Source organism: Cervus canadensis, chromosome X (genome assembly GCF_019320065.1).
Source record: "Cervus canadensis isolate Bull #8, Minnesota chromosome X, ASM1932006v1, whole genome shotgun sequence".
NCBI classification, from domain to species: domain Eukaryota; kingdom Metazoa; phylum Chordata; class Mammalia; order Artiodactyla; family Cervidae; genus Cervus; species Cervus canadensis.
The window spans coordinates 35,431,156-35,454,257 of NC_057419.1; the positions used below are offsets into that span (position 1 = coordinate 35,431,156).

The window sequence follows — 23,102 nt, forward strand, 5'->3', positions numbered from 1 at the left end:
AGCCACAGGATAAGTTAGACAAGAGATTCTGTGGGGACTGCTGGTTTAGTGACATTTCTTTTTTTCCCTTCAGCTGCAGGGAAGCAACTAACCTGGGAGTTTCATTTCCTCCCTCTACAGCCTCACTAAAAGCACTTTTAAGTCTAATGTGTTTGTCTCCTGCCTCCTCCAACTCCTCTACAATCAATTCTATAGTATCTTTTTTTTGGGGGGGGGGCAAGAAGAGAGATTGATAGGGGATCAAAATAGAGTGGAGATTTCTATTTTATTCAGAACCCCTCAGGCTACCAAAAACCAATCTGAAGTCTCTAGAAGTTCAATAGGCTCAGTAATTGAGGGACAATGATAGTGCAGATTTGAAGAGAAAGGGTGCAACTGACCAGGACATTTGTTGAATACTATTGAGTAAGACCTGCTACAGTACTATCTCTTTGACTGGGGTCCCAGGGCTGTGAATCTTACTGCAAAAATCCAGAGGCAATAGCTTCTACACTCTTGAGTGTTTCATAGGAAGTCACCCTTCCCTTGGAAAGTGGAAAGTAAGAGAGAGGGGAAAGGGGAAAAGAGACACTTCCACAGGGTGTGTGGGAATGAGCCTGAGATCCAGTCTGGAGAAAGGACTGTACAACATCTGAAACCCTAGTTGTTCCTCTAATTGAGTGAGGGAAAGAAAGAAGAAAGAACAATACTAGGAGCAAAAGGATGGCATATCAAGCAGAGGTATTACAAATGCCCTATGAAAATAGGAAGAGCCAAGAAAATATATGGTTGGGATAGCCATTTTATCCCTTCTTCTCCTACCAATCCCAGAAAAAGCAAACAAGAGAATAGAGAAGGGCAAAACTGCTAGGGTGAAAAAGCATGTACTTCCTCAAGCCACCCAAGCAGGCCACATTCTCCACCCACAAATAAGTGTCAAGTGATTTCACATTAGTAATCACAATACCTTGACTTCAAGGCAAATGATTAAACATCCCTAGGCTTAGTCCTCTCTCATCCTTAAAATGGGAGAGGGCTGGAGTATCCTAAACCCTCTTCCCAATAACTTTTGAATGGGATGCAGGATAAGGGGAGGATGGAAGCAGAAAGAAACTTATATAAATGTTTCCAAGCGCTACTATAGGGAAGTTGCAAAGAATCCATGCCAAGAGGTACAATCTAGGCTGACCATATTCTCTTCATCACTCCTCCTTAACAAGTTTTCTCAGTCTGGGCCCTTTGTACAAGTCTCACACAAACCCTACAGAAGCTTCTGTTACATTAAAACCTAATTCCATAAACAGATGAGAAAAGACTTTTTCAGGCAGAATACTCATAATCCATGGCTTGAGGTGTACAGTATGTGTATGTGTATGTGTGTGTATGCGTGAACATTTTATGAAAAAAAGTGTTTTCTCTAAGGTTTACTCATTCAGTCCCAGGTGAGATAGTTCTTTCAAAACAGGAAATCCCACACCTTCTTTCACACAATATGAAGAGTAAATGATTCTTTTTTTTTTTCAAAATGCAAAACTGGACTTCCCTGGTGGTCCGATGGCTAAGAAGCTGGCTGCCAATGCAGGGGACACAGGTTTGATCCCTGGTCTGGGAAGGACCCACATGCCGCTAAGCCTGAGCTGCAACTGCTGAGCCCATGGGCCTAAAGTCTGTCTTCCACAACAGGAGAAGCCACCACAATGAGAAGCCCATGCACTGCAACTAGAGAAAACCCTGGCACAGCAACAAAGATCCAGCACAGTCAAAAATAAAATCTCAAAAAATGCAACAAAACAAAAAGACGCTGATGGGAAAAGCGGCACACTCTCCTGGGAAACTGGTCTGCTCAAAATGTACAGATGACGTCCTTTATATATTTCTGCAAATGCTGACAGTCCATCTGCTTATTTACTCTTCATGGCACTGGAGGAAATATTTCCAAAGCAAGTATAAATTCAGAAAAAAGAAAAGAGAGAGCTCTGTGCCTTCAGTAGTCACTCTCAGTAAATCCTGAGTGAAGCTGAAGTTGCCCAGAAATTGGGAATAACGAATATGGCCTTCTCTAGGATGACAGGCAGCAGCTCTCTCACACCCACTACCAGGCAGCAGACCTTAGCTAGCTACAAGGATGCCCTGCCTGAAGCCCTCTAAAGGAAACCACTTTATTGAATTTATACATCTTGGTTTACTCTTCTATCCTGAAGTAACAGCAAACCAAGGTCATACTAACCATGCATTTCTGAGAAATGAGAATGAGCTGTAGAAAATTAAGTTTCAGGAGAGGGGTCCAAACTGAGGCTTAACGGAATGCTTTCAGTTTAGTGCTTTGTAGGAACAGGCTCAAATGCTGGGAAACAGCAGCATACAGAACCACTCTGCTGGCCTGCAGCAGGCCAAGTTGAGGGAATTCTCTTGGAGGTCCAATTCTATGCTAATCAAGACATGCTGGGGGAAGCAGTTGTGGATCTGAAGTTACCATTACATACTGTTTTTTTTAAGTGGGTCTTTTTAACCATATTTGGTACAAATGAGTAGCATATGTACACACAACATGGAGAAATGATGTCTGTATAGCTTTTCATTGCTTTCCCAATCTCCTCCCAACCCATTCAAACCCTCATTCATGCAGATTAGCATATTTCCATTTGTTTGAATGAGTCAAAATTTATGCTAAGTGAATAGTGAAGAATAAAATATCATATAATTTTAGAAGGATAGAACAGAAGAGCTAAGAAGTTCATCTAGTATTCATCTAGTCAAACCCTTTCAATTTACAACTAGATAAACAGGTACAGAGAGGTAAAGTGACTGCTCAAAGTCACAGAGCAAGTCAGGGGCACAAGTTGTCTAACTCCTAGTCACTGCCCAGCTGGTATTCCTGAGATCACCAACCCATTAGGATCCAGATTTAGACTTAGAATGAGCACTTGAGGTCACTGTACAATAAGCCAGGGATCTAACTTCAATTAGCCACTTCAGCTCAAACAAGCACCCCCCAGTTGGCTTCCAAATACCCCCAACCTCTCTTCCTCATCCCCTCCAGTATGAGTCAGGGTCTCAGTTTGGGACCCAGTTTGATTAGAGAGGAGTCAGAGGAGTGGCTTGGAAGATGCCTGGCCCTGTGTCCCAAAGCTCCATAGCAGGCTCTGAGCCAACCTTCTATGGCTGACCAAGGTTGGTTCTCTGAGCCAACCTCTGTCTTCTATGGAGAGTAGGCAAAGTCCTTCAGCCAAAGGCAAGACATTGGCATATTTGCTCGAAAGATACCTGGCTCCCAAAGTCAGCAATTTAGTGGCCATCCCAGTGAGACACTGAACTAAGCAATGAAAGCTTCTAAAATGAGGAAGAGAAAGATAGCCTAAATTGCCCCTGATCTGACCTATCTTTGGGACTCTTTGCTCAAAGACAGAATGTATCATTTATCCCATGCCTAGAAAATTCTGTCTCCGTAAGAGTGACCCATGAGCCTGAGCTATCTTGTACCCAATAATGAACCTTCCTGACTATTATTACCTCTTTCTCTGAATGGTGAGAGACATCCCCCCACCTCCACCTGGGAGACTACAAGGGTCATGCTTATAAACTGCAAAGGAAAAGATGCCTCCCATCATGTTTTATGACTCAGTGCTAGACTGGAAGTCAGGGTGGAAAGTACAGGGTGCTGAGTTACTCTGGGGCATGTCCAAAAAGACCTAAGCTTGGAGCCAGTGTTAACAACCCTGACTTGTTCTGCCTTGTCTTCTGGACCCCCAACCCTAACCTGCCCCTGATACAACTCATTTAGGGTTCCAATAATGATCTGAGGCCTGCAACCAATGCTACCTTGCTCTTTCTTTCCACCAAAAGTCTCCCTTCTCATATCAGGGGGGCATTACAGACTTCCCATCAAATTGTTGGGTTGCCCCTGTCCTGTATGCTGCTTGGTCTGGGTTAGGGGAACTCGCAAATTTCCTACAAGCTCTACAAAAAGTATAGGCTCATTTCTCTCTTGATCTTTTCCTTTTTCCCCTAAATCAGACCTTGGTCACTTGCCTTCATCTCAAGGACTTTTTGCCTGCTGGTCCTCCCAGGCTTAGGACCCAGGGAAACCTGGTTTCCTTTTCAAAATAGGTGAAGAGAAAGGACAAGATACACTGCCACCACAGAACTGTATGCACCATAGAGTTCACAAAGACTGGACATTGCATGCTGTAGAATGCACTGAATTCCATTTTCCTTACACTTTCTATGACTCTTTCCCATGCCCAGAGACCACTATGACGTGGAGTTAGCCCCTAAACATAAAAACAACCTTCTGGGGGGGGCACCTTCATAATAATACCAATCATCTGCAGAACCTTAGACCCATTAAGCCAATCAGCACAGCTTTAGGGCTGTGAAGATATGCAGTTCAGTTCAGCTCAGTCACACAGTCATGTACGACTCTTTATGACCCCATGGACTACAGCACACCAGGCCTCCCTGTCCATCACCAACTCCCAGAGTTTACTCAAACTTATGTCCACTGAGTCGGTGATGCCATCCAACCATCTCATCTAATGTCGTCCCCTTCTCCTCCCACCTTCAATCTTTCCCAGCATCAGGGTCTTTTCAAATGAGTCAGCACTTTGTATCAGGTGGCCAAAGTATTGGAGTTTCAGCTTTAACATCAGTCCTTCCAATGAATATTCAAGACTGATTACCTTTAGGATGGACTGGTTGTATCTTCTTGCAGTCCAAGGGACTCTCAATAGTCTTCTCCAAAACCACAGTTCAAAAGCATCAGTTCTTCGGCACTCAGCTTTCTTTATAGTCCAACTCTCAGATCAATACATGACTGCTGGAAAAACCATAGCCTTGACTAGACAGACATTTGTTGGCAAAGAAATATTTCTGCTTTTTAATATGCTGTTTAGGTTGGTCATAACTTTCCTTCCAAGGAGTAAGGGTCTTTTAATTTCATGCCTGCAGTCACTATCTGCAAGTGATTTTCGAGCCCCCAAAAATTAAGTCTGCAACTGTTTCCCCATCTATTTGCCATGAAGTGATGGGACCAGATGCCATGATCTTAGTTTTCCAAATGTTGAGCTTTAAGTCAACTTTTTCACTCTTCTCTTTCACTTTCATCAAGGAGCTCTTTCATTCTTCTTCACTTTCTGCCATAAGGGTGGTGTCATCCGCATATCTGAGGTTATTGCTGTTTCTCCAGGCAATCTTAATTCCAGCCTGTGCTTCACCCAGCCCAGCGTTTCTCATGATGTACTCTGGTTCCAAATAGGAAAAGGAGTACATCAAGGCTGTATATTGTCACCCTGCTTAGTTAACTTATATGCAGAGTACATGATGAGAAACACTGGGCTGAAAGAAGCACAAGCTGGAATCAAGATTGCTGGGAGAAATATCAATAACTTCAGATATGCAGATGACACCACCCTTATGGCAGAAAGTGAAGAAGAACTAAAGAGCCTCTTGATCAAAGTGAAAAAGGAGAATGAAAAAGTTGACTGAAAGCTCAACATTCAGAAAACTAAGATCATGGCATCTGGTCCCATCACTTCATGGCAAATAGATGTGGAAACAGTGGAAACAGTGACAGACTTTATTTTTCTGGGCTACAAAATCACTGCAGATGGTGATTGCAGTCATGAAACTAAAAGACACTTACTCCTTGGAAGGAAAGTTATGACCAACCTAGACAGCATATTAAAAAGCAGAGACATTACTTTGCCAACAAAGGTCTGTCTAGTCAAGGCTATGGTTTTTTCAATGGTCATGTATGGATGTTAGAGTTGGACTGTGAAGAAAGATGAGTGCTGAAGAATTGATGCTTTTGAACTGTGGTGTTGGAGAAGACTCTTGAGTCTCTAGGACTGTGAGGAGATCCAACCAGTCCATCCTAAAGGAGATCAGTCCTGGGTGTTCATTGGAAGGACTGATGTTAAAGCTGAAACTCCAATACTTTGGCCACCTGATGCGAAGAGCTGAGTCAATTGAAAAGACCCTGATGCTGGGAAAGATTGAGGGCAGGAGGAGAAGGGGACGACAGAGGATGAGATGGTTGGATGGCATCACTGACTCAATGGACATGGGTTTGGGTGGACTCCAGGAGTTGGTGATGGACAGGGAGGCCTGGCATGCTGCGGTTCATGGGATCTCAAAGAGTTGGACACGACTGAGCGATTGAACTGAACTGAACTCTGCATATAAGTTAAATAAACACAGTGATAATATACAGCCTTGACGTACTCCTTTTCTTATTTGCAACCAGTCTGTTGTTCCATGTCCAGTTCTAACTGTTGTTTCCTGGCCTGCATACAGATTTCTCAAGAGGCAGATCAGGTGTTCTGGTATTTCCATCTCTTTAAGAATTTTCTGCAGTTTTATTGTGATCCACACAGTCAAAGGCTTTGGCATAGTCAATAAAGAAGAAACAGATATTTTTCTGGAACTCTCTTGCTTTTTCGATGATCCAGTGGATGTTGGCTATTTGATCTCTGGTTCCTCTACCTTATCTAAAACCAGCTTGAACATCCGGAAGTTCATGGTTCATGTATTGCTGAAGCCTGACTTGGAGAATTTTGAGCATTACTTTACTAGGGTGTGAGATGAGTGCAATTGTGTGGCAGTTTGGGCATTTTTTGGCATTGTCTTTCTTTGGGATTGGAATGAAAACTGACCTTTTCCAGTCCTATGGCCATCGCTAAGTTTCCCAAATTTGCTGACATATTGAGTGCAGCACTTTCACAGCATCATCTTTCAGGATTTAAAATAGTTCAACTGGAATTCCATCACCTCCACTAGCTTTGTTTGAAGTGATGCTTCCTAAGGCCCACTTGACTTCACATTCCAGGATGTCTGGCTCTAGGTCAGTGATCACACCAAAGTGATCATCTGGGTCATGAAGATCTTTTTTGTACAGTTCCTCTGTGTATTCTTGCCACCTCTTCTTAATATCTTCTGCTTCTGTTAAGCCCATACCATTTCTGTCCTTTATTGAGCCCATCTTTGCATGAAATGTTTCCTTGGTATCTCTAATTTTCTTGAAGGCATCTCTAGTCTTTCCCATTCTATTGTTTTCCTCTATTTCTTTGCATTGATCACTAAGGAAGGCTTTCTTATCTCTCCTTACTATTCTTTGGAATTCTGCATTCAAATGGGTATATCTTTCCTTTTCTTCTTTGCTTTTCACTTCTCTTCTTTTCTCAGCTATTTGTAAGGCCTCCTCAGACAGCCATTTTGCTTTTTTGCATTTCTTCTTCTTGGGGATGGTCTTGATCCTTATCTCCTGTACAGTGTCACAAACCTCTGTTTATAGTTCATCAGGCACTCTGTCTATCAGATCTAGTCCCTTAAATCTATTTCTCACTTCCACTGTATAATCGTAGGGGATTAGGTCATACCTGAATGGTCTAGTGGTTTTCCCTACTTTCTTCAATTTAGGTCTGAATTTGGCAATAAGGAGTTCATGATCTGAGCCATAGTCAGATGGCTATGACTGCCCCAGTCTTGTTTTTGTTGACTGGATAGAGCTTCTCCATCTTTGGCCGCAAAGAATATAATCAATCTGATTTCATGTTGGCCATCTGGTGATGTCCATGTGTAGAGTCTTCTCTTGTGTGCTTGGAAGAGGGTGTTTGCTATGACCAGTGTGTTCTCTTGGCAAAACTCTATTAGCCTTTGCCCTGCTTCATTCTGTACTCCAAGGCCAAATTTGCCTGTTACTCCAGGTGTTCCTTGACTTCCTACTTTTGCATTCCAGTCCCCTATAATGAAAAGGACATCTTTTTTGGGTGTTAGTTCTAAAAGGTCTTGAGGTCTTCATAGAACCATTCAACTTCAGCTTCTTCAGGATTACTGGTTGGGGCATAGACTTGGATTACCGTGATATTGAATGGTTTGCCTTAGAAATGAACAGAGATCATTCTGTCATTTTTGAGACTGCACCTAAGTACTGTATTCAGACTCTTTCATTGACTATGATGGCTACTCCACTTCTTCTAAGGGATTCTTGCCCACAGTAGTAGATATAATGATCATCTGAGTTAAATTCACCCATTCCAGTCCATTTTAGTTCACTGATTCCTAAAATGTCGATGTTCACTCTTGCCATCTCCTGTTTGACCACTTCCAATTTACCTTGATTCATGGATCTAACATTCCAGATTCCTATGCAATATTGCTCTTTATAGCATTGGACCTTGCTTCCATCACCAGTCACATCCACAACTGGGTGTTGTTTTTGCTTTGGCTCCATCTCTTCATTCTTTCTGGAGTTATTCCTCCACTGATCTCCAGTAGCATATTGGGCACCTAACAACCTGGGGAGTTCATCTTTCAGTGTCCTATCTTTTTGCCTTTTCATACTATTCATGGGGTTCTCAAGGCAAGAATACTGAAGTGGTTTGCCATTCCCTTCTCCAGTGGACCACATTTTGTCAGAACTCTCCACCATGATCCTTCTGTCTTGGGTGGCCCTACATGGCATGGCTCATAGTTTCACTGGGTTAGACAAGGCTATAGTCCATATGATTAGATTGGTTAGTTTTCTGTGATTGTGGTTTTCAGTCTGTCTGCCCTCTGACGGAGAAGGATAAGAGGCTTATGGAAGCTTCCTGATGGTAGAGACTGACTGAGGGGAAAACTGGGTCTTGTTCTGATGGGCAGGGCCATAGGCCTAGCCAGAGAGAATTTGGGCTGTGGGGGTGCCTCCAAATATTTAATTCATAGATTTATAGAGATGGAATGCATGTCAGACATTAATAGAAATAGACAATGCACCAACCTCCTTGACTGTATGGATGTATATTCCATGTTCCCCAGAATAGCTATTAGGCAAACACTGGCTGATAAAGATCTCAGCAAGCTTCTACTGGCTTCTTCTATCGCTTTGAGACACCAGCACCGTGGCACAGTTAGCTGAGAAATTCTGAGTAAACTGCAGAAAGTGTAGGGAGGCAGAGACATATTTGGAATCTCAGGACCTAAATGGCTGCTTGGGAAAGTTGAGGGGCTCAAGAAGGGTAGTGGTGAGGATAAGATTTTCTAGGAACCAAGGAAAGTAGTGGGGGGCTCTTGACGTTTTAAAATAAAAACTGAGGTGCTCCCTAGAGCCTCCAGTATCAAAAATAATTTTCATGAATTCAAGACACATACAGCAAGGACCCAAGCCAAAGTAGTTTGAGACCCTAGGGATATACCAAATTCCTTTCCATCCTTTCCTGACCCATACTCACCATAATTTAAACAAGTAACCCCAGCCCCTTAATGGACCTAGTCTGTGTCAGAGTACACACCAGCCATACCTCTGTACAGCTCACTGCCACCCCCACTTCCCAGCTTCACTGTGAGGTCTTGACCGGAAAGTCACAGCCAGCCCTCCCCCTGAGTCCCCTATGATCACCTACTTTGAAGTTTGTTCCCCAGCAGTGAACCTCTTCCTGGTAAAATAGTAGTTTTTCCAAGTTTTATTACACACTCCTAAGTCCCCTGCTCTAGGCCTGCTCACTCACATGAATGTTGCCCAGACGTTGCCACTGACCTAAAAGGCCAACAGCCTGTCTTTAACCACAGGGCAGTGCTCAGCAGGTACCCTAAAAGGTAATCTAGGCAAAAGCTAGAGACCCTACCCTGGCTGCCTTCCCAAGAGCCCCTGAACTGCATCAAAACAGGGAAAATGTAGTCCCAGGGGTGAGTGTGGTAGTGACCTTCTGCCCAGACGTTCCACACAGTCAGGAACCCCCTCCACTCAGGCATCAATGCAGCCTGGGGAGTCCTGTGACTGCCTTGTACAGCCATTCACACGCACTCAAACTTTCAAGTGGGGCCTGCACATTAGGACACCAATGGATCACAAGGCCAGGGGCACCAAGAGTCCCAAAACCTCTTTAAGGGCAGCCCAGCGAATCTGCAAAGTAAAAAACAAAAGAGTCCTTGATTGAGAGCGGTAGGAGAGGCTCTCCAAGGGCTCAGAGAATCCACAGGTGGATGCCCACAGAATTCAAGGTTTCTATTTACTAAATAATCCCCAGTGCTCCTCAGAGAGCAGCAGAAGTGTGTGTTTGGGGGCGGGGAGAGGAGGGAACCCTTCAGTCCCAGGGCAACACATTCTGAGCTGCGTTTTTAAAAGCCATGTATTCTAAGCTTTGAACTTGCAACAGGTCTAGAGTGGAGCTGTCCTGAGGAGCCACAAGAGGGAGTGAGCCTTGAGGAAGGCATCCCAAGCCCTTCAGCTCGCTCCTGAGAATCCTCATCAAAACGGCTTACGGGCTTCGCCGGCGGCTTGCTGAGAAAGCCGGGTGGCTGGCTACTTTGACTTCTCCGAGTCCACTGGCAGGCTCAGTGGGAGGAGCGCACAATCCTGCGGTCCTGCAGCCGCGGCTTTGAACAGAGAGAGCTATGACCCCAGCCCTGCTTGTCTTAGGGAAGAAGACCAAGTCAGCACCACCCGAAGGCAGGAGGGGTGGAGGCCGGCTTTCTGTCTAAAGACTAACGAGGCACCCCGCGGATAGCGAAGAGGCGCGAGGCGCCAGGGAGGGCACGGCTGAGGTTGGAGGCGGTGCAAAGTGAGTCTCAGGGCCCAGTCTGCCAGCCGCCTCACGCCTCTCTGGAGACTGCCTCCCTGCCTGGTTTGGGGTTCAGCTCAGAGGGCACAGAGATCCGCTAGCTCCCTCAGTGTGGCAGAGGACAGGCCGCCCTGTTGGGCAGTAACCACTGCGGGCAAATAGACGCGCGCACACCCCCCCACTAGCACTCCTTCCCTCCCTTCCTCTCTCTCCAACAGATACACACGCCTGCCATGTGTTTGACTCTTCGCTCAGTCATCAGGATTCCTAAAGTGTTTTTGACAGAAAACACCTCCACTTCCTGTACAGGAACAGCGGCTGCTGCGGACATCTGAGGTACGGTATTTCTCTCAAAGTCTTCCCAACCTTTCAACTCTCTCCTCTCTCCAAGGCTTCACACTTCACCGCCCCCCCAAAACAAAACAAAACAACAACAAAAACCTTTCTGCAAATATTTTCCCCCTGTACAGACGCTCAGCGTACTTTAAACAAACCCGAAAGGTGCGTCTGGATATGTCCCAGAGCAAAAAAGTTCATTCTTTGTGTATGATCAACGAAGGTCCCAGGTCCCACCCCCCGGGATTTCTTGCACCTAGTCTCCACAGCCGAGGCTGCTCAGAGCCAGGCAACCCGCGCCCTAGCAGCGCCAAGGACTAGGCGTAACGGCGTAAGTCCAAGCGGCGCACTATGAGGGGCGCTTCGGACCAGGAGATATGAGATCTGCGGCAGCCGGAACGAACACCCTTGCCTAGAACGCCAGGTGGGGCGCGCGGGGCCGCTCACCTGCTTGGAACTCCACTTGGCGATTTTTCTCTCTTTCCTCCTGCAGCAGCATGGAGTAAAGAATGCCGAAGGAGTTCTGGATGCCGAAGATGGAGCCGTTGCACCAGGTGGCAGCGAAGACCACCATCCAGCCGAAGCCACCTTCGGGGGGCTGGAAGCCACGCGCGGTGCCGCGGGTCTCCACCGTGGGTGTAGGGTCGGGTTCGCGCACCGGTTCAGGCTCAAACTCCAGCTCCGGCAGCGGTGCAGGGTCCGGTAGGGGCTGGGGCTCCGGCTGAGGTTCTGGCTGGGGCTCGGGTGGGGGCACGGGCACCGGCTCCGGCTCCGGCTCCGGCTCGGGGCTACCCACCGGCTCCTCCTGTTCCTGGTCTGCCTCCCGCCAGGGCCCTTTAGCTTCCTCGCTCGCCGGGCTTTGCAGCGCCATCGCGGCCGGGGGACTGTGGCTGCTCGGGCCGGAGGAGCCGCTCTGTGGCTGGTACTTGTTTCTGCTGCTGCTGCTCCAAGCGCTGCTGCTGCTGCCTCCTCCTCCCGGCTCCGCGCCCCAGCTGGCCAGCCTGTCCCGAGACAGACGGTCCCTCGAGCCCTCTACTCCTCCTCCCCCGTCCAACCCCCCTCCTCCTCTCCCCATGTCATCTCTCTCCTCCCCCTCCTCCTCCTCCTCTCCCTCCCCCTCAACCTCTTCCTCCGTCAACAGGCAGCCCTACAGCCTCGCTCTTCTCCCCAGCCCTTCCTCCTCCTCCTCACACTTGCCTACCTCCTCCTCAGTTCGCCACTGCCTTCCTCAACTCCCTTTCCGAACTACTGAATCCCGTTCTCCTAGTCCAGGAGCCCAGTAGAGGGATAGTTAAAATGGAAAAACGAGAGCATAAACTATCCTGTTCTCCTTCCCTCTCCTCCCCGCAGGCTCCAAACGAGCATTGATCAACCCAGAATCCCCAGGGAAGACCCCGCCTATCCTTTACTCCCACTCTCTCTCCTTCCTCACAAATAGCCTGGAACTAGGGTCTCCCCAGGGACCCCAGGACGAGAGATGGCCCCTAAGAACCCCACCCCGCCCTTAGTAGTCCCTATGCTCCCCCCCGCCTTGGGCTTAAGGGGGACTTGGAGGACACAGCCCAAGCTTCAGACAGACGGTGGGCACAGTCTTCTTGAGCTCAGGAGCTCAGCCCCCACCCACAGTCCTGCGCAACAGCCCCCCCACCCCAGTCTCTCCCCCTCCGCCCCCGCCCTTCCCGGCAAATCCCTGGCGGGGCACGGATGGGAGGAGGCGGCCCGGCAGCGAGGCCCGCCCCTCCGGGCAGTCAATCAGGGCTTTGTTTGCGCCAACCTGGAGCCCAGAGGAGCCGTAGAGGGCCGGGTCTGGGCCGGGGGCTGGGCCAGGTAGGGAGGGAGGTTCAGTAGCACCGGAGGGGGCCGGGCCCAGGCGGGGCACGAGACGGAGCTCAGTGCTGGCTTCTCCCGGCTCTCTGTCCCGCATTGGAGAAGTAGGAGTTGGGGCCAGGTCGAGCCGCCAGTTTGGGCAAGGGCCGCTCTGCCCCCAACATCCCGGGCTGGTCCCTCGGGTCTCCGCCGCGGCTTTTCGGGCGCTCGAGAACTCGGCCGAGCCGCTAGTTGAGGGATGTCTTCCCAGCACCCACCGCGCCCTTCCGCCCACCTCTGGCATAGAGACACCAGAGTCCCGCTGAAAGTCCGAGACTAAGGCCCTAGCCCAGCGAGGGAAAGGGAGAGTTTGCTCCCTAGAGAGTGAGCGGGTCCGGGTAGGCGGGAGGGGTGATCTGCCCCGCGGGCGGCTGAGCTCCCTGCCGGAGTGCAAGGCTGTTTCCAGCCTCGGCCCTCGGGGCCAGCCCCAGCGATCCCGGGAAGCTCTGCTTCCCCTAAGGGCCCGCGCGTCTAATGCACTAATCATGAATTCGTGGTGTGGTTACCAAGCTACTTTGCTCCCCACCAGCGGGCGGGCAAGCGCCAAGCCCTTTCTACCCAGCATCTCATTAACCTTCTTGTTGGGTGAAAAGACTGCATGGCAGGTGAAAATGCAGCTCAGGGTTGCGCCAGATGCCCGGGAACATAGTCAATAAGCAGCTGAAGGCGGGGTGAGCTGAGCGGGAGGGTAGAGGTGTCCCAGGTAACTGGCCATGCCCTGAGAGGAAGAGGCCAAATTCACAAATCATGGGGCCTCCACCAGTCAGCAAAGCAGTCATTGCTAGAGGAGTAGAGCACGTTCCTTATTGCCTGGAGGTGAGTGTTTTTATCACTTGCTTTTCCCAGGCTGGAAGATTGAGGCTTAAGGAAATCAAGGTGTTTATTAGCCTAAAGTTATGGGACAAGTCAAATACAAGCTGAAATTCAAGGCAAAGTCTCGAGCTCCCTGAGCTTCACAACAGGCCGCTGGGGCGGTACTCCCCGGGAGAGGGACAGAGGAAGGAAAGGCAGGATGTGGCTGAGTTATCACAGTAGGCTTCCGGAGGAGGTAGTGGCTTAGATAGCCCTTGAATCTTGAGAAGGATTTTTAACAGGCTGGGGATGGAGGTTGGGTGTCCCTACCTAAAAGGGACAAAGTAAAGAGGCATGAAGAATTCTACTCATAGAAAGACGTAAATGAAAGCTAATCAGGCCAAAAAGTTAATATGTATACTGCATCTCCCAGGAAACGTTTGCATTTTAATAAAAATCCTCAATGCTTCAGTCATGAGGAGTGACAAATCATGGACGTTATGGGCACTGGTGCTTAAGATTTGATTTTTTAGTCAGCAGTCTCACAGTCTCCCAACTATTGCCCTAGTGGAACACTAGCCTTGGCTTCCATTTTCAGGGAACTTGATTAAAACGCTGAAAAGGGTTATTTCCAAACCCAGAACCAAGAATAGACCCTGGAGTCTTGTAGCTCATGTCGGACTCCTGGCTAAATTCTGTTCTCATTTAAATGGCTTTTTTTTTTTTTTAGATCACTGGAGTGGGGGTTGTGATGACAGTAAGAAGCTCTTGTAAACCTAGGACTATGCTAGCCCTTTACAAAAATGATCTCATATGATCTTCATAATAATACTGTAAGACTGAAATGATTTGTCCCTGTCTCACAAGTGAGGAAGCAAGTGAGGAAACCTCTTAAGTCAATTTTTTAAGTCTACAAAGCCATCAAGAGGTTAGAACAGGAATCTTAACTCATTTGTATGAGCTTCACGTTATGTGCCCCATCCAAAAGACAAGATGATGTAGCCACCATCTTACCATTCTCGAAATACATGCTGTGCCTACCATTTATTCCCTCTTTAGAAAGTATTTTATAATGGTAGAGCACTGGAATCTGGAGACCTGGATTCTAATCATGATTCTATCATTGTAAACTTGTGTAATCTTAAGCAAGTTGTTTTCCCTTTCTGAGCTTCAGTTTCTTTATCTGCAAAATGGAGTTAATACCCACATCAAAAAGTTGTTAAATAGCATACTGAGAAGTATTAGGTTTTATTTTGGATATACAAGAGAGCCAGTGAAGATTATTGAGTAGGCAACTAATATCAGATCTGCATTTTAGGGGAAAAATCCATGGTGACAGTGTAAAAAGTTACTGTGACTTGGAAAGATAAGAGGTAAGGAAACCAAGCAATGACCAGGTAATAAAAAGTTGATAATCTGAAATAGGGCACTGACTAGGAATGAGGACAAAGGGATGGCTCTGTGAACTATTGTTATGGTAAAGTTGACAGAATAGATTTGGATAGTAAGAGAAAAAGAAGAAGCAAAGATGACGCTGACCTTTCCTTCTTACTTGAGTGAAGGAAAGGATGATAATGTTAGTGAAGATTGGAAGTTAAGAGCCAAATCAGATCTGAAGGTGCCTGTGGCTTTCTGTCTCTTCTTCTAAACAATCCTGTCAATTACAACTTTAAAATACAGTTTTTTTTTAATTTATTTTTATTAGTTGGAGGCTAATTACTTTACAATATTGTAGTGGTTTTTGTCATACATTGACATGAATCAGCCATGGACTTACATGTATTCCCCATCCCGATTCCCCCTCCCACCTTCCTCTTTACCGGATCCCTCTGGATCTTCCCAGCACACCAGGCCCGAACACTTGTCTCATGCATCCAACCTGGGCTGGTGATCTGTTTCACCATAGATAATATACATGTTTCGATGCTGTTCTCTCGAAACATCCCACCCTCGCCTTCTCCCACAGAGTCCAAGTTTTAATCATGACACTTCTCTGTTTTAAAAACTTTCATTGATTCTCTCTTTGAGTTAAGTTTAAATTCCTCAACTAGGCATAAAAGTCCTTTATCCTTTGGGACCAGCCCCAGTTGTTCAGCAAGTGTTTACTAAAAGCCTCTGTGTGTCAGACTATAGTATATACCAAGGACACAAAAAGACCTACTACTTGTCTCTGAGACATTCATATTCAACCTGTCTAGCCCCACTCTTTAACATTTTCTCCCCTTCCCTTTCTCCCATTCATGGCAGGCCCCAAACACACCAGATTATCCATCATTCCATGACATATGGACACCTGCTCTTCTCTCATCCCTTACCACCCATTCTCCTCACTATCCTCCAGTTGAGATTCTATGCCTTTCATGAATCTCCAGAGTGGGTTCAACAAAGTATATAGGAGGGTTAGTCTTAAACTGGGGAGACATGCCTCTTGCCTTTGTCATACCATTCAGTCATTCATTTTACAAATAGTTATTAAGCAAGTAGTATGTGCCAGTCACTAAGTCAAGCCCGGGAACATACAATGGTCCTTGTTCTCTTGAGGAAAAGAAAAGAGAAAGATGTAAAGGATGATACAAGGTTGAGAGTGAGGTGATAGAAGTAGAGTTAAGGTCTCAAGTTTCTCTACAGATTTCTAAATCAGACTTGGTTGACAGACATCATCAATAGGTACAAATCATTAGAGAGCACCTACTATGTGTTGTTGTTGCTGTTGTTCAGTCGTGTCTGACTCTGCGACCCCATGAACTGCAGCACACCAGGCTTCCCTGTCCTTTACTATCTCCCGGAGCTTGCTCAAACTCATGTCCATTGAGTTGGTGATGCCATCCAACCATCTCATCCTCTGTCATCCCCTTTTCATTCAATTTGGCTCATGCTCTTGAGAAGTGAGTGTGGCCCTGTAAACTCTCTAAATTATTTTTCTTATCTGTCTATGGATCTTAGAAAATCCCAACAGAGGTCTCTGGTTTACACTGCAAGGGAAAGAATGTATGTACTTTATTTCTGTCTCTAACAGAATAATCCCACAATGGAACCATTCCAATTACTTGTGTCCTTGATTAATCATACAAGTGGTGAAGCAAAGCAGCAGTTCCCTAACCTGGTTACACATTAGAATCACCTAGAGACTTTTATACAAGTACTGACTCCTGGGTCCCTCTCCACACTTGCTGAATCAAAGCTTCTGGGGGTGGGAGCCAGGAATACATAGTTTCAAGAAGGTTCCCAGTAATATTACTGCACTGCCAGGTTATGAAACCATTAGACCAAAACAATAATAACCATAATTTTAGATCTCAAAGACTAGTACAATTTCTCTAAAATTTCTCCCAAAACTTTGGGGATCACCATAAAGATGTCAACTTTTAATATTGTCTTGTAAGGGCATGTATCATCACTATCATATCATTATTGTAATGATGTCTTAATACTGACATATAGAAAATGTAGTAAGGACATAGTCTTTTAGAAAATCTTTCTAAAGGAAAATCTTTAGAAAAATCTTGAGAAAGGAAAATCTTTCTCAAGAAAGATCAGTTGACAACAAGTTTTCTAGTGTCAGCAGACTGATGAAAATGTCACAGACTGCCATGGGTCTGCAGATTATTGCTTGAGATTCACTGGACCAGATGACCTCTGAAAGCCCTTTATCCCTGACGTTCTCAATTTCAGGCCAAAGGTACTTGCTTGCTTTGGGCCTCTATTTTTTTTTCAATAGAAGTCTCAGGCTGAATAAAACTCAGTAGGTCATTCTCATCATCCCTCTGTCCTGTGCCTAAATCATCCTAACTATTTGAGAATGAATGACATATTGAGAACTTTCTCAAGAAGTGTGTGTGCATGCTCAGCTGCTTCAGTCATGTTCGACTTTCTGCAACCCTATGGACTGTAGTCCATCAGGCTCCTCTGTCCATGGGATTCTCCAGGCAAGAATACTGGAGTGGGTTGCCATGCCCTGCTCCCGGGGGATCTTCCCATCCCAGGGATTGAACCTGCATCTCCTGCATCTTCTGCATTGCAGGCAGATTCTTTACCCACTGAGCCTCCTGGGAAGCCCTTCTCAAGATGAGTACATAATTTTTCCTTCCTTTGTTCACTTTTCTTTATTTATCTCTATAAGGGTAACTGAAGAGTTCTGATGACATGGCACCACCTTGTATCTGACAGCCAAGTAAGATTGATTGTGAAAAGGAGCCAGGATGCTTGTAGTGGCAAAAGAAATAGTGATGGCAAAAGAAGTCCAAAGACAAAGAAGACTTAGGTTTTGTTGTCCAGAATCAGGAAAGAGTACTGATGGAAATCCTTATTATTGGGAAAGGAAATTGAATGTTGACACCTCCGGAGCCACAGTGGAGGCATGGAAGGAAAAAGATATTGGATGTAGCCTGATTTCAGTTTGAGCCAGCAGGCTATTCATAATAATAGGTACATTAAAAACAAATCAATTGACCATATGCATGAAGCCTGCTTCCTGAATGCCAAGGAAGCAATTCTGCTCAATCGTTGGCCTATTATTAGAGCAGGCATAGAGGAGAAAGATGACAGAAGCAGCAGGAGCTTTATAGAGAACAATGAGATGGGATTTAACCCTCTGAGAGCTAGTACAGAGCAGCAAAACTTGAAGTGAGAGAAAGGGTGAAATGGATTGGTTTATTGATCATATCCAAGGTAGAAATGGAATGGGTTTTTAAACCTTTTGTTAATTAATTTTTTCATTTATTCAAGAGTATTTATTGAGAGTCTGTGTGTGTGTGTGTGTGTGCAAGCATGCATGCTCAGTTGCTCAGTTGTGTCCAACTTTTGTGACTCCTTGGACTGTAGCCCGCCAAGCTCCTCTGTCCATGGGATTTTTCAGGCAAGAATATTGGAGTGGGGTGCCATTTCCTTCTTCAGGGATTTTCCTAGGGATCAAACCTGTCTCTGTTGCATCTCCTGCATTGGCGGGTGAATTCTCTACCACTGCGTCACCTGGGAAGCCCAATTGAGAGCCTACCATCTGCTAAACATTGTGCTAAATCTTGGCTAAAAGTTTCCCGTCCTGAGGAGTGGCTCCCTTGTGGGACTGAAACAGAGGTGTCTTAGGTATATGGTTACAATGCAGTGTAAGGATGAGCCTTGCGCTTTATATACTGGTTTCCTCTCCTAGTCTGTGACCTCCTTGAGCATAGGGTCTGCATTATTTATCTTTATGTCCTTAGGATTTAACACAAATGCCTGATACAAACAAGGTGCAATTAATTAATTGATTGATTAAACTATTTAGTGTAACAAAGCCCATACAGTAAGTAACCTACATACAAACCTTCGAATTGCAAACTTTCAAAGATGTGAATGTGTGTTCCAACAACATTAGGTGTGAGTGAAATTGCAGCTTTCCTTCCATCTCCTATTGCTGACAGTCCTTCAGCTCTACCATCTCCCACCTCTTCTCCCTCCTCCAGTCAGTAACTCTTCTTGCCTGTTCACTCGATGCCAGCCCCTATATGCCAGCTGTTGTACTGTACTACTGTACTTTTCAAAGTACTGCACTGTAAGGTTAAAAATGTTTTCTGTATTTTTTGTGTTTGTTTTTTATGTATTATTTGTGTGAAAAGTATTATAAACCTATTACAGTACAGTGCTAGATAGCTGATTGTGTTAGTTGGAAACCTAGACTCACTTTGTTAGACCTATGAACAAATTGGGCTTATGAACATGCTCTTGGAACAGAACTCATTTGTATGTAGGAGACTTACTATAAACAATAGAGAAGAGGCTTATTGTTAAGGTTTATTGTGAGGATGAGAAATAAAATATGGAAAGCAGCTGGTACAGCACCTAGTAATAAATGTTAGCATGTAGTAAATGCTCAATAAATGTTAACAACAGGATGGTTTGCAGAATACTTTCATTGGAAAAAGAAGAATACAACATAGTATGTTCTTTGGCATTGGTTCAACTCCAAAATCTAGAGCCTAGATGTCAGAACTGGAATGCACCTTCCACAAAATCCAGTCTCCTCATTATACAGATGGGAACATTGAAGCCTAAAGAAGCAGTAGGACTTACTTAAGGTGATATCTAAATTATCTAAGCTTTTCCTTCTAATTACCTCAAATTCTTGTGAACAGCAATATGACATACATACATATAAGGCAGGGGCATCATTTTACAGTTAACACAGGGAATAGTTAAATCATTTACCCGAGGATCTATGATTCACATTGTGGCAGTCTAGCTCCAGAGTCTGTGATTTTTAATCACTAACACTTCTCTATCACAGCACTTATGAAATTGTATTAAAATTATCCATTTAACGCATCTCCTCACTAGAACCTAAGTTCCTTAGGGATAAGAATGGTGTCTCACTTCCATTGTGGATAGGTATTCATTCACAAATATTTATTGAGCAACTATTATACAATCAGGAATTGCTAGCCTTAAGATCAAGCCATATATTTGAAGCCAGAATTATCTAGCTCTGAGGTACTGTTGGTTTTTATTTCCCTTTTGTTATTTCCTTCCCTTTTCTAGTGTCTTGCTGAACATTTCAGTTTAGTTTCATCTGTTCTATGGGGCATGAAGTTCTGTGCCAGGCTTTGGGTCAGACTATTAAAGGAGAATAAACAGTGAGAAACTTCAAGAAGAAAGTGTAGTGTCAGAGACATGTTGAGATATGGGAGTTCCTCATCACATCAAGAGGCTTCTTTTAGTAAAGTCTTTGAGGTATTACATTTGGCAGGTTTTTGTTTTGTTTTGTTCAATTTAAGAAGTGCTCTGGCTTTACAACATCTTTTGTCTGCCCCATGCCCATTTGTCCTTCTAAGAATTCAGTCTAGCTAAAAAGGTAAGTCAAACACATCCAGAAATATAACTCCCTTAATATCAGGTTAGTGGTAGAGACACTAACTGCTGAGGAGAGCATAAGAGGGCCAAATGGGGGAGACCTGGGTGGGAATAGGGTGGGGTTCAGGTTAGCAGTGAGAAGGCTTGGAGTAGACAAAGTGTGTCTGCATTCTCAGACATTTCCTGGTCCATTTCTTTGGGGTAGCTTTTCAGACTCCAAGATAGCCACAGACCTAAGGCCTTTAGAAACCCCAAGGCCCTTACACAGGAAATTTCTAGAGAGTAAGAGACAGAGGAATGAAACAGTGGTGAGCATTAAGGCCAGAATCAAGTATCAGCAGCTGAGTTAGAGGAAAGTGACTGGTATGCTCTGGCCCAGGGGCCAAGTTTCAAGTCTAACTTGCTGATCTTGCAGATAAAGAAAGCCAGTTAAATGGCAGGAAAAAAATCATTCAAATGGAGCAGGGGCAAGGGTGCAAGGGGCAGGGGCAAAGGAGTTGGGTGGAGGGGAAGGACAAAGAAGAAGTTTATTTTTCTCCTTCAGTACATATTTACAGAGTTCCTTCTGTGCTCAATTAAAATTAGTTTCCCGAGGGCCTCTTTTTGGATGGAGGAGGAGACAAAGGAAGAAGGGTATATTTTGTTGAATCTTTCTGAGACTTGGAGGTATTAATCCACTTGCCCAAGGTCATGCTGTAAGTGGGACCAGAAACCTTGTTTGTTAGCTCTTAATCACAGAACATTTCTCCATGCCACACTACCTCTTATAATGTCATTCAACTCCTTAAAAATCTGAAATGATTCCTCACTGCCTAAAAATTAAAGTCCAGACTCCTGAGCTGCCCCACTGGGCCCCTCCTTATCTGGGGTCTGGTCAGTTCTCTAATTTGTTTCTGGACCACTTCCCAGAGCTCTTTCCTTTCCCCCAAATGCCTTTGTCTCCTTTTTCTCAACTCAACCCCCCAAAATTGAAATACTTTTACCATGGACACCTGTATACTCATCACTGGATTCTACATTAACATTTTACTTTATCACATATCTGTCTACCTACCCAATTCTCTGTTGATCTATCAATTCATATTATTTTTTAATGCATTTCAAAGTAAATTGAAGACATTATACATTTTTCCCTCAATATTTCTGTATGTATATTGTTAGAGTTCAATTTTCTTGCAGTTTTTTCCTTTTGAGGTAAAACTTACATATAGTGTAATACATAAACCTTAAGAAAACATTTGCTGAGTTTTGACAAGTACTAACCCAAACCCCTGTCAAGAACATTACCATCACCCTGCAAACTTCCTTCATGGGCCTTCCCAGTCAAACCCACCCCCTCTCACCCTCGAGAGAATCACCATGGATTAGTTGTGCCTTTTTAGAGACTCATATAAAAGGAATAATTCAGCTTGTAGCTTTTTGAACATAGTATCTTTCACAGCATAATGTTTTTTAGATTCAGCTGTGTTGTGCTGGGTTGTATTCCACTGTATTTGTATTGTATTTGTATTTTATTCACCAGTTGATGGGCTTCTGGGTTGTTTCTAGCTTACAGCTTTTATGAAGAAGGCTGCTATGAATTATTTTTTCATGGACATATTTTCATTTCTTTTGCATAGATACCTAGAAGTGGAAATGTCAGGTCATAGAGTAAGATAGATGTTCAACTATATAAGACACTGTCAGAACTGTGTCAGAATAAGTTGTTCCGTTTTATACTGCTACTACCAGCAGTGTGAGTTCCAGTTACTCCATATTCTCACCAGTGTTTGGTATTTTCACTTAAATTTTTTCATTTTAGTCATTGTAGTAGACGAGTAGTGGTTTTAACTTGAAATTCCTTGATGACTAATGACATTGAGTATTTTTTTTTCTTTTTCTTATTGGCTTTATCTTTTGTGAAGTGTATGTTCAAATATGTTTACATTCTTAATGCCAAATTTTTCTATTTTTTAAAAAATTCTTTTATTTCTTGGCTATGCCTCATGGCTTATGGAATCTTAGTTCCCCGAGCAGGGATTGAACCTTGGCCACCATAGTGAAACAGCCAAGTCCTAACCACTGGACTATGAGGGAATTCCCTGTGTATTTTTAAGTTAGGTTGTCCATCTTTTATTATTGAGTTTTAGGAGAACTTTACATGTCCTGAATACCAATCCTTTGTCAGATGTATGTTTTGCGAATTTTTCTCCCAGTCTACGGTTTGATTACCAATTTTCTTGACAATGCCTTTTGATGAGTAGACATTTTTAATTTCAACAAAATCTAATTTAGTTTCTTTTTTCTTGTTTGGATATTCTTTCTGTGACTTGTTTAAGAAATCAATGCATGTCTGCAAGTCATATATATTCTCCTCTGTTTTCCTCTGAAACCTTTATGATTTCAGATAATACATTTAGACTTATGATCCATTTCAAATGAATATTTGTGTGTGATATGGATATCCTATTATTCTTATGCTATTTGGAAAGACTTCCATTTACTCCACTGAACTGTTTTGGTTTCTTCTCTTTTTACTATTAGCTCAAAAAGTGAATGTGTACATATCATTGGATTTTCACAAATGGGACACTCCCATTTAACCAGCCCCCATATCCCAGTAACTGTATCATTACTAGCAACCTAGATGCCCTCTTTGTGCCTACTTAGAATTACAACCTCTCCTTCTGCTATGGTGGTAACCACTATCCTAATCTCTGTTAGCACAGATTAATTTTACCTAATTTTTTTACTTTATATAAACAGAATCATACTTGTGTACTCTTT

General features: G+C 44.5%; 1 protein-coding gene across 1 annotated transcript in view; it reads right to left on the reverse strand.

Annotated features, from left to right (window-relative positions):
• Window positions 1–11,929, reverse strand: part of SLC16A2 (solute carrier family 16 member 2) — a 130,035-nt gene extending 118,106 nt beyond the window's left edge. Inside the window, exon 1 of the mRNA XM_043459263.1 lies at window positions 11,301–11,929. Within this exon, the coding sequence (XP_043315198.1) occupies window positions 11,301–11,928 (628 nt within the window). The 5' untranslated portion in view covers window position 11,929. The remainder of the gene's footprint in view (window positions 1–11,300) is intronic.
• Window positions 11,930–23,102: the final 11,173 nt, after the last annotated feature.